At 41.1% G+C, this 12,211-nt stretch overlaps 2 protein-coding genes and 2 long non-coding RNA genes across 4 annotated transcripts; 2 read left to right on the plus strand and 2 right to left on the minus strand.

Annotated features, from left to right (window-relative positions):
• Positions 1–614: 614 nt before the first annotated feature.
• On the plus strand, positions 615–1,766 carry LOC121600850 (putative nuclease HARBI1). The gene is made up of 3 exons (XM_041929636.1): positions 615–1,220; positions 1,290–1,434; positions 1,497–1,766. The coding sequence occupies exons 1-3, from the start codon at positions 1,050–1,052 to the stop codon at positions 1,649–1,651; spliced, it is 471 nt and encodes a 156-aa protein (XP_041785570.1). The 5' UTR covers positions 615–1,049; the 3' UTR covers positions 1,652–1,766.
• A 747-nt stretch (positions 1,767–2,513) lies between these two features.
• On the minus strand, positions 2,514–2,842 carry LOC121600836. Its single transcript, XR_006005879.1, has 3 exons — positions 2,759–2,842; positions 2,595–2,662; positions 2,514–2,524 (listed from the first exon to the last, which is right to left on the minus strand). It is a non-coding gene; the product is annotated as an uncharacterized LOC121600836 (long non-coding RNA).
• A 1,350-nt stretch (positions 2,843–4,192) lies between these two features.
• On the plus strand, positions 4,193–4,457 carry LOC121600857. The gene is made up of 3 exons (XR_006005884.1): positions 4,193–4,247; positions 4,292–4,359; positions 4,430–4,457. It is a non-coding gene; the product is annotated as an uncharacterized LOC121600857 (long non-coding RNA).
• A 531-nt stretch (positions 4,458–4,988) lies between these two features.
• On the minus strand, positions 4,989–5,577 carry LOC121600847. The gene is made up of 2 exons (XM_041929634.1): positions 5,518–5,577; positions 4,989–5,450 (listed from the first exon to the last, which is right to left on the minus strand). Exons 1-2 carry the CDS (start codon positions 5,575–5,577, stop codon positions 4,989–4,991), a joined length of 522 nt encoding a protein of 173 aa, XP_041785568.1.
• Positions 5,578–12,211: the final 6,634 nt, after the last annotated feature.

Raw genomic sequence — 12,211 nt, forward strand, 5'->3', positions numbered from 1 at the left:
ATTGCTGATGCTGTCTCAACCTTAGGAACTCTCGGGTCTGCTGCTCTTCTTGTGTTGTAGTCGTGCACATTTAACCTTCGAACAACCCGATCACAAAGATATTGAGGCAAGTGACTGTTCAGGAGTTTATAAACAAAAATCATTGTTTGGTACATTACCCGCTGTTTCACCGACATCCATTTTAGGGTATCCAGCATACCATCCGCATCCTAGAATAGCTCGCATTGCTCTGTTTTGCAGTTTTTGCATTCTTGTCATTTGTCCTGCATTAGCCACAAAAATAATTGACGGACAAAAATCCAGATGTGGAGCCATAAGAGACTTGTAAAGCTGTATCTTTGCAAAAACACTTAAGTCTTTTTTTAGTCGACAAATAATCCCGCATTTTTTTCGCCATTTTCTTAATGATGTTAGGCCCGGTTATTAAACACAAACGGAAATGACACAAGACAAGTTCGTCAAGACAAACGGAAAATAGATATGCATTTTGAAACCGTTCTTGTCATAGACAAGTTTCGTTAAATTTTTTCTTTCGTTAAAGCTGTGTCAAAGCCTTTGTCGATGTGTCAAAATGTTTAAAATCAAAATAAAAAAAAACATAAACAAGTTTAATTAAGATACATACGTTTCGCAAGCTAACAACAATCCTTGTTTTAAAAATCAAAATGATTTTCTCCGACTACGTAAGTGACGATAGCAGCAGTGAAGAAGAAACAACGGTAGATCTGGCAAAACCGCGCCGACTGCTTCGAAGTGTTTTCGACCCGTTACAGCTTTCCAACCAAGCGTGAGTTAGGCATGCGGCTCATTTGTGCAAACCGTGTCAAACATATGTGGTTGTTCTTAAGGGAAAGGAAAGGGTTAAGCGAAAGGGGCTTAAGCCAAATGAAATTTTGGCTGCTGCTCTGCGATTTCTAGCTGAAGGCAGCTACCAAAATGAAACCGGTAATGATTACAAAATAGCTATTGCCCAGCCTACTTTCTCGGTAGCCTTTGCAAAGTGCTTGAATGTAATCGAAGAAACTCTTGGGAACAAATGGATCTCTTTAATGATGGAACCAAATGAGCAACAAGATGCACGTCGATACTTCTTCTCAAAAAGTGGCATTCCTGGTGTAGTGATGTGTGTTGATGGAACACACATAAAAATTATTGTACCAGTGGACGATTACGATCAGCATTATAACCGGAAGGGCTATTACAGCCTAAACGCGATGATTGTAAGTAAAGCTTCAAGTTTTTTTGTCTTATGTTGTGTACTTCAATATTATTTTTCTTCGTACCGGTAGATTTGCGACCATCTCATGAAAATTCGGTATGTGAATGCCAAATTTGGAGGAGCCAATCACGATTCACATATTTGGAATTTAAGTGGAATGGACAACTTTTTCGAAACAAAACATCGAAGCGGAGAAACTGCATTCAAGCTACTAGGTAATTCATTAAACCATCCTATGGGTATTTGTTTATGTAAATAATCTTTTAAATTCTCACAGATGATGCTGAATACCCGTCAAAACCATGGTTAATAACACCAAAACGTAATCCTGCTCCAAACACACCAGAAGCTCCCTTTAATAAAAATCATTCTTTATGTAGAGAAATAGTGGAGCGCTCGGGTTGCTCAAAAATAGATTTAGGTGTTTGTTAGGTGCTCGACAGTTGCACTACATCCCGTTAAAAGCAACTCAAATAACGAACGTATGTTGCATCTTACACAACATGTGTATTGCGTATGGATTGGAAGAGCTAAGCTCAGATAAATAAAAGGCAACTTAACTAAATTAATCGCTAAGTTCTATTTTTTATTCATCACAAAAGTTGACATCACAAAATGCATCACAGTTCAGCTGAGCAATAACAATAAACATAAACTTACGACTAAAAACTTAAAGATAATGATTTTTTTAATTAATTGTCAGGCGTTCCATTACCTCTTTCAGCGCTGCTGTTGCGTTCTCTATTGCGCCACACAACCGACATTATCGCGCGACATTTTCCAATTTTGTATGAGAAAAAACGGGCTCAAAACATTCTCAAATCGTGCTCATTAGCAGCACTAAAGAGCACGTCTCTGCAACGGTGCGACAGCGTGTATCATACATGTAGTTTCTGTATGCTACATTATTGTTCAATTTCTTTCATTCTCTCTATTCTCCCTACAAAGACTCTTACTCTCATTTGTCCATTCTGCACATGCTTACGCTCTTTATTTTACCTTGTTACTCGCACATACAAATTTACATACTCACACAATTCACACTGCCTAAAACCGATGTGGGATACACACGTACCCGTCTTGCCTGCCTTCTCTCCTCGTTCTTCTTTTCCTCCAGCTTTGCCTTCGTCGAATGGTGTGTACGCGTCCTGCTTGCCTCCCTCTTGCTGCTCCCACGTGCTGCACTAGCGACCTGGATGTTCGTCCCTACCTTCCTGCCGCTTCTCCTCTACCAGGCCTACGTTGGACGTTGGAGAATCGGATCGTTCCTGCCTTCTTTCCTCTCCTGTTCTGCTTTCGGCACTCCTAGGGATAGAGGGAAAAAGTAACTATTTTGCCAACAGCTGTTCAATTTAACGTCAAGCACAATACTTACCAACCAATTGAATATTGCTTCTATCGTGGTCCGTGCTCACTTCCGCGTGCGTGCGTGTGTTACGATTTCTTTAAAAAAAACGAAATTTTATTTTATATCACAATTATCAATACAATTCAGTTTGATAAAGATTGATATAACCTTTTATTAAAAACTGTACTTACCAAATAGTTTTTCCGTACTGGTTTCAAGAGAGAAAAAAACGAGCACGCATCGACGCGTCCTTCTGCTTGCAAACTTGATTTCACACTACCACATTTTCATGTGAACGCGAAGCAGCGCCTTCCTCGTGTGGCTATACAGGTATTCCCCGATATACGCCATACTCGATATACACGATTTCGCTATATGCTATTTTCTAAATTTGACAGTTCTTTGAACAAATTCTACTAATTTTAGAAATCGAATGTCAAATGCAAAATAAATTCCCTTTTGGTTGAATATTAAAAACCATTTCAAAAGATATAAAACTGAATAATTCAGTTGAAATTAGATCAAATAACTAATTTAGTGGCTAAAACCTACCACTTCATGCAAAATTATATAAAAATTAGCTATAATTTCACTGAAAACCTCGAAATTCGACATTCGCTAATATTCGAGATACGCTATTGCCTCCGGTCCGCATTGATAGCGTATATCGGGGAGTACCTGTACAACGATACAAAGAGCGGGCGTGAGGAGAACGCTTGCGTGAACGATTGGTGTAGCAAGTGAAATTGGACAAGTCCCAGAAAAGCGAGACGCAAGAGTTTCTCTCTAACGGTGGAAAGAGAAGAGCCATATGAAACATGAGGATGTTTGGTGTGACACAGCCAAGTTGCGAGCAAAACCAGACCAACACCCAGAAGAGCGAGGCAGAGAGAAACGTTTTCTGAATGTTAGAATGAGAAAAATGATAGATACACATAAAAATCGCGCGATAATGCCGGTTGGGCAGCTACCTTCGTTAGAGCGGCGGTAGATTCCCAACCTGCATTATCGCGCGATTTTTATGTGTATCTATCATTTTTCTCATTCTAACATTCAGAAAACGTTTCTCTCTGCCTCGCTCTTCCAAAAAAACTCTTGCGTCTCGCTTTTCTGGGACTTGTCCAATTTCGCTTGCTACACCAATCGTTCACGCAAGCGTTCTCCTCTCGCCCGCTCTTTGTACCATTGTACAGGTACTCCCCGATATACGCTATCAATGCGGACCGGAGGCAATAGCGTATCTCGAATATTAGCGAATGTCGAATTTCGAGGTTTTCAGTGAAATTATAGCTAATTTTTATATAATTTTGCATGAAGTGGTAGGTTTTAGCCACTAAATTAGTTATTTGATCTAATTTCAACTGAATTATTCAGTTTTATATCTTTTGAAATGGTTTTTAATATTCAACCAAAAGGGAATTTATTTTGCATTTGACATTCGATTTCTAAAATTAGTAGAATTTGTTCAAAGAACTGTCAAATTTAGAAAATAGCATATAGCGAAATCGTGTATATCGAGTATGGCGTATATCGGGGAATACCTGTATAGCCACACGAGGAAGGCGCTGCTTCGCGTTCACATGAAAATGTGGTAGTGTGAAATCAAGTTTGCAAGCGGTAAGACGCGTCGATGCGTGCCCTTTTTTTTCTCTCGTGAAACCAGTACGGAAAAACTATTTGGTAAGTACGTAATTGTGATATAAAATCAATTTCGGTTTTTAAAGAAATCGTAACACACGCACGCACGCGGAAGTGAGCACGGACCACGATAGAAGCAATATTCAATTGGTTGGTAAGTATTGTGCTTGGTGTTAAATTGAACAGCTGTTGGCAACATAGTTAATATTTCCCTCTATCCCTAGGAGTGCCGAAAACAACAGAACAGGAGAGGAAAGAAAGCAGGAACGACCATTCAACGCGCTAGCGCCGGAGAAGCGGCAGGGAGGCAGGAACGATCGTCCAACGTGCTAGCGCCTGTTAGAGGAGAAGCGGCAGGAAGGTAGGGACGATCCTCCAGCGCGCTAGTGCAGCATGTGGGAGCAGCGAGAGGGAGGCAAGCAGGAAGAATTTTTAACGCGTGCACACCATTCGACAACGCTGGATGAAAGGAAGAACGAGGAGAGAAGGCAGGCAAGATGAGTACGTGGGTATCCCGCACCGGTTTTCGGCAGTGTAAATTGTGTGAGTATTGTATAGTGTATGTGCGAGTTAAGAGGTAAAAATAAAGAGCGAATGTATGGAATGGAGAAATGAGAGAGAGTCTTAGTTTGTTTTGCGAGAAAGGAGAGAATGAAAGAAATTGAACAATAATGTAGCATACAGAAACTACATGTATGATACACGCTGTCGCACGGTTGCAGAAACGTGTTCTTTAGTGCTGCTAATGAGCACGATTTGAGAACGTTTTGAGCCCGTTTTTTCTCATACAAAATTGGAAAATGTCGCGCGATAATGTCGGTTGGGTTCTTTTTGCGCCTCTATGTTGCGCTTCATGAGCTGTAGCAGCTCTTCGTTTTGGCGCAACACCGCTTCGGTGTTTCTGCGCTTGCGGCTCCGTTTCTGTCGAGCTTTGGCTACCACCGGGTTTTGCTGCTCGTTATTTGCCATCTCACTATATGGCTGCTCGTGTTCTATGTTTGGCTCATTATTGTTATTTGCCAACAATTGGTTGTTGTTGTTGTTGCTGTCCATCGTGCAAAGCTGATCACTGAAAGAACGGCCAGAGTTGCCTTCTATTGTGGCCTTTAAGTTGGTCAAGTTAGCAACTGGTTCCTCCACGTCGTTTAAAGGCCGTTGATGGAACGGCCCGCCACCAGTAGCCAACAACGACGCTTTATTAACTCGCACCTTTTTTTCGACCGCACATTTATAATCGAAGCATACCTGTAAAAACAGACATCGAAAATTAAAAGCAAAATGTATATAAGTATTGTTGCTCTTTTAATCTTACCCTCTTCCACGTTGCACCCGTTCGAATTGGTGGTCCAAGGGCGTTAAGATGCTCGGCCATCTCTTCCCAAAAAGCGGTCTGGTCTCTCTAGCGATGTCGGGGACATCTTCCAACTTGTCGACCATTTTTTGGTACTGCATGCTGGTTGTGCGGGCGTCTTTGTTATTCCTAAAAGTGTATGCAGTATTAGATGTGATAATTACATGTGCTTATGCTGTTGGTTGTTGAAGCAGTCACTCACTGAAGAAGTTGCTGGAATCCAATGCTGTTAAACCCAAACCGGGTGCGCGAGCCCTTCATCTTTCGACTACCATCGAACAACAGCAGAGGAAGGAAATACCAGCAGCTTCTTAAGCCGAAACAGCAGCACGTTACCAATATCTCCAGCATATCGCCATTTGTTTGGATATGGCGGTACACATATTTTTGTTTAAAATGATAAAATTTGATTATTTATGAAATAAAATACTTACATTTTGTCGTGAAAGCAAATGCAACAACTCTGACCGACACAACACAACAACAAACAATCTGAGATTGGCGCCTTTCCGTGACAAAAAGCTGACGGAAAGCTGTTTGACAGTTTTGGATTTCCGTTTGTGTTTCATACTACATATCTTGGCAGTGTGCTTGTGAGTTTATATTTCGTTAAATTTTATTTTTTCCAACACACAACACAAACGGATGTCATAATACAAATCTTCCGATTTTGAAAACTTGTCTTTACAATTTGTGTTTAATAATCGGGCCTATTATCAATGTGGCTTTTAAATTTCTGTTCTTCATCTATTGTGACTCCAAGATATTTTATTTCTTTAACTCTCTCTATGGCCTCGTCATCAATATTGATCTGTAAGTCAAAGAGGGTCTTGGTACGAAACAGCACTAACATTTTAGTTTTTTGTTTGCATTTAATTTCAATCTTGTTATGATCTGCACTTTTACTTTTATTAAAACACTTATAACGTACATAATAAATAAAAGACACAATTAATAATCACAATGAACACTTTAAAATGATATGTGCGGTGGCCGCGTACCAACCGCACCGAGCGCCCCTGCCGAGAGCTCCTGCTCGATCGGCTCGCCAACACACTCTAATTGTGCGCTCAGCAAACACTAAGCCTTGCGCTGCTTAGTGTGTGCGACAATATGCGTGACACACTGTCAGCCTCCTGGACGTTGACCAGTGGCAGCGCAACTGCCACGGCAAGTCCAGGGATCGGCACGGCTGCCCACAACAAAGATTTTGTACTTCAACCATTGATCTAGCGAGGCCAGATCCTCATTTAGCTTCGTTGTTGCTTCTTTTACAGAGCTACAAGAGAGAAAGACCACCGTGTCGTCAGCAAAGAGATTAATATCACAAAATTTCAATACATTTTTCATGTCATTTAAATACATAATAAACCAAATAGGACCAAGCACACTTCCTTGGGGGACTCTCAATGAGTTTTCAACAGATTCCGATGTTGTGGTTTTACAACGAGTTCTCTGAGTTCTCCCTTCTAAATAATTTTTAAACCAATCAAGTTCTTGTCCCACAATACCGAAGTTTTTTTAAGGCATTGATTAACAAAGGTCTCGATATTGTTTCAAAGGCTCTTTTCATATCTAAAAAGACAGCTAATGTTATAGGGTAAATGTACCAATAGTGGTGCAATTTGTAGTGGTACCGATGTGTTTTAATGGATTTAAAGTGTCAGGAAGGACAATTTCTGAATAGTTTAACACATAGCAATTGAAATATGTTTTATCTTCGCAATTACAATCATTTTCACCAGGAAACACATCAAATTTACGAAAAAAATACATATTTTTGTGACTGCTTCGTTGTACCTATAATGGTGGTATGGTTCCTATAGTCGTCGTATTGTCGTAAAAAACGTCAAACGTCATAGTGACTGGTCGATAATTCTTTGCGCTCCGATATTTTATAATATTATTCAGTGAAAACTTATCCATAACGCAACTTGCTTGCTTGTGCTGACTGCCTCAAGACCTGGTTTTCATTAACAGTTGGAAATTGCTCATCTGCAATCACCTACAATCATTTTTCCTGCTCTACAATCAATACCCCATTTCAACTATTGCTGTACCATTTTACAATGGCCGGTATCTGCGCCGCTTGTGCCAACGACATCGTACCTGCTGATCGAATTGTGAAATGCCAGGGTTGGTGCAATGCCGAGTTTCATTTCACATGCAGTGGACTCTCTGAGGAACTGTCCGCTATTATAGAGTCCTGTGCACAACTTTTTTGGGCATGTAAGGCTTGTGTAAAGTTTCATAGAGATCCGCGTTCGGCTGTGCTTAGGTCGTCTACCCCTTACACCCACACCACTGTCGACTTATCGTCCAGCATTGCCGACCTTAAAGCGAGCCTCCATAGTGAGCTGCCAAAACAAATCACTGCCGTTATTAAATGCGATCTCCTCGAAGTGCTGAAGGATGAGATGCGTTCCTTTTTGCTTTCATCACACACCTCTACCGATTTACCCGCTCAACAACCCATTCATCGCAATCCAGCAACATCATACCCCGAATTGTTTAACTCAGTAATTAACAATATTCCCGATACCATTACACCAACACAAACACAGTTCCCATCTTTGGCGGCCTCACTTAGTGTAAGTGCAATCAAACCGACATCCTACATCAACAAAACACCACTTAACAACCTGCAAACACCACTACTAAGAGGATCGGGATCACCGCTTGCTTCAGATACACTGGATATCATTCCACACACTAATACGCGTATGTGGCTTTTCTTTACACGTTTCGCCCCATCAGTTACCACTGAGCAAATTTCTCATATGGTGCAGGTACGTTTAGCGCTTGACAAGCGGGATGTGTTTGTTCACCGCCTGACGAAATTCGGCGCTAACACAAGTACACTCTCATTCATCTCATTCAAAGTGGGCATACCGGCCACTTTACGCAGTAAGGCTCTATCACCTGAGACATGGCCCTCCGCTCTAACATACCGAGAGTTTCGTGACTACCGGAACAACAACAATAACAATCCCAATACACGCGCCGTCACCGATACTAACTCGATACATCAACTCACACACGATCACCCTGCCACTCTCGCTGCAGACAGCTATCACAATCCACTCTCACGGTCCGGAATAAGCGCTCCGACATCAAACACCACTACAGATATGCACTCGCAGCCTAGTCCGATTTCCTCTCCTGCTATGACCACTACAGATGCAGGTTTGTTTACAACTGAACCACAGCAGGATCTCAACGAGCGAATGCTTGTCACCACTACACCTATCAGATCTCCTCCTGAATGCTTAGCCGCTCCTAAAAAAAGACCGCGACGAGTTAACACTAAACGGACTGATGATTCTGCGGAAGCCGGTCCGTCAGATGAATAGCAATTGAATATCAACAACACAACAACAACATACCTACCAATGTATTACCAAAATGTTCGAGGCTTGCGTAAAAAACTGAATGATCTTAGACTAGTACTTTCAGAAACTGAATACAAAATCGTAATATTAACTGAAACCTGGTTGAACAATAACATAAACAATGAGTTATTCAACGACGATCGCTATTCTATTTACCGATGCGATAGAACCACCACTAACAGCACTTTCTCCATCGGTGGTGGTGTTCTAATAGCCTGCTCTCGCTCTCTCTCATCTTGCGAAATTACACCGACGGATCGAACTATGGAACAGTTGTGGGTCAAAATTCGATTGGGCAATATTTTTGTTTATATCGGTGCCATGTATATTCCACCGTACAACGCATATAACGACATAATTGTTAACAAACATCTGGAAAGTATACGCGAAGTTTCATCACGCATGAGAGATAACGATCTTCTGCTTGTCGCTGGAGATTTTAACAAATGGGACATTACGTGGTCGAAGCTCAATCCAGTCGATGTCGAGGATGTACCATTGCGCTCCACATTCATGCACTATAAACCGTCATCTAAGTCTCGAAATAATCATATTTTCATAGATGGTATGGCAGCAAACGGCCTTTATGAATTAAGCAACGTTAGAAATTCCATGGACCGACAACTCGATCTAATTTTTGCTAACTCCAACGCCGCTGAGATCTGTTCTGCCGTGTCTAAATCCGAATCGGCTCTGCTTAAGTTCGACAATTATCATCATGCACTCGAATGGTAAATACGTCACTATGATCCTCATGCGTCTTGCTCCCACCCAAGCAACACACATCAGCAACGATTAAATTATTCAAAGGCTAATATCGTCGAACTGGAGGAAAGAATATTTCTATTCGGTTCTACTTTTAACTGCTCCAACTTTCCATCCGTTGACGACGCTGTTCATGCTTTCACAATTTTCATTAAAGATGCTCTACAATCCTGTACTCCAATTATGCACCAGAAACGCTCTCCAGCATGGAGTAATAACAGGCTTATCATCCTCAAACGAGCCAAAAACAAAGCCATTAGTCGACACCGTTTTTTGAGAAGTAATATCACTAGGGAAAATCGTAACAACGCCATACAAGCATACCGTCAGTATAACCGATCAAGATATAAGCAATATATATCTTCAATCGAAAGGTACCTTCTCCGACATCCCCGAAAATTTTGGCGCTTTATCGACAGCAGACGACGCTCAAAAGTAGTTCCATGCACAATCAAATATAATGATTCCGTGGGCACGTCACCCGAAGATATTTGCAACATTTTTGCTGAACGATTTTCCGATGCCTTGTCCACCCCAATTGTAGATCAAACGGTGATCTCAAGGGCCACATCTTACACACCTCTAAACATGATTGATTACACCATTCCTACGTTTGATATACGCACAGTAGAAAAGTGCCTGAAAAGCCTTAAACCATCTACAGCTCCTGGTCCCGATGGCATTCCGAGTTTCATCATCAGTAAATGCTATCAATCCCTAGCACCTATATTAACAAACATATATAACACGTCATTGAGTTCCGGTATTTTCCCACGCTTATGGAAGACCTCGTGGATGGTACCAATATTTAAAAAAGGGGATCGCTCATGTGCTCCAAACTATCGCGGTATCACATCACTTTGTGTGGTGTCAAAAGCTTTTGAGCTTCTGCTTTACAGCCCTATGCTCTCCGCTACATCGAATTATATTATGGATAACCAACACGGGTTCGTACCCAAACGTTCAACATTAACGAACCTCACTGAATTCGTTAGTTTCTGCAAACGTAATCTCGACTCCGGAGGTCAAGTGGATGCTATTTACACCGATCTAAAAGCTGCTTTCGACCTCATCTCACACGACATTTTAATCGCCAAATTGCACAAATTAGGGTTTTCGGAACAAATAGTTAAGTGGTTGCATTCCTACCTCACAGAACGCTCATACAAGATCAAGGTAAACGATCATACATCTAGAGAGGTGCTTGGCACCTCAGGGGTGCCTCAAGGCAGCAATTTGGGCCCGCTGCTCTTCATTCTTTATATAAACGATGTAGGGCAATTGCTAGCTAAACACCGTTTTCTTCTGTTTGCCGATGACGTTAAGCTGTTCGCTCCTATCAACGATACCAATGACTGCATCAATCTTCAACATGCCATCAACCTGTTTAGCACATGGTGCCGTGATAATGCAATGGTGCTATGTATCGAAAAATGTCGTGTTTTGTCTTTTTACCGTTCTCGGTCTTGCACACGATTTAACTACCAGATCGATAACATATCCGTTGAACGCACCGATACATTCCGCGACCTTGGGATCATTCTCGACACACGTTTAACATTTAACGATAACCTAGAGAATATAGTGTCTAGAGGGAACCAACTACTGGGTTGGATTATTCGATCAACGCAAGGTTTCCGTAATCCTATGACCATAAAAACCATCTACTGTGCCTACGTTCGATCTGTGTTAGAATATGGCAGTATTGTTAGTGACCCCTGTACCGAACAATGGAGTAATCGAATCGAGGCCATCCAAAGAAAAGCGACTAGATATGCTGTAAGACTCTTACCATGGCGACAGGGCGATGTGCTACCGTCATACCATTCCCGGTGTCTGCTTTTAGGGATTCAGTCGTTGAAAAAGCGCCGTGAGATAGCTAAATGCCTTTTTATATCAGGACTACTTAACCACCACATTGATACTCCTACTCTATTAGCTACGATAGGATTTAACGCGCCATCTAGGAATCTACGTACACGTCAATTCATATCCGTCCCTCGTTATAGAACTCGTTTTGGCCAGTCTGATCCTATGTCAGCTATGTGTCGAACTTTCATAAATAACTTTGATTTATTTGATTTCAACATGCCACAGAATGTTTTTAGAGATAGACTCAGGACACAACTTACGTAATATTTTTTTTCTCAAAATACATTTTCTATTCTTGTGCACCTGTTCTCCCCGATCGATTTATGTACCTTACATAGTCTATAAGCACTAATTTAAGTACATTCATGTAGGATCTTCAAGATCCCGATGGATTAATCAATAAACATATTAAACATATTGTGTTCCTATAGTGGTGGTAAACAAAGATGCCTTAAAAACAGTGTCTTATTTTAATGAAACTAGTACGACGTGTCAAAAATGTCGTCGAAAAAAATCTAAAATTACCTGTTTTTATTGATTTTAGAACTAGGGCCACGATAGGAACATGCCTGTTTGGTGTACCTATAATGGCACTATGGTAAAAAACACTTAAAAATGCATAAATA

This window comes from Anopheles merus, unplaced genomic scaffold (assembly GCF_017562075.2).
Source record: "Anopheles merus strain MAF unplaced genomic scaffold, AmerM5.1 LNR4000008, whole genome shotgun sequence".
Taxonomy (NCBI): Eukaryota; Metazoa; Arthropoda; class Insecta; order Diptera; family Culicidae; genus Anopheles; species Anopheles merus.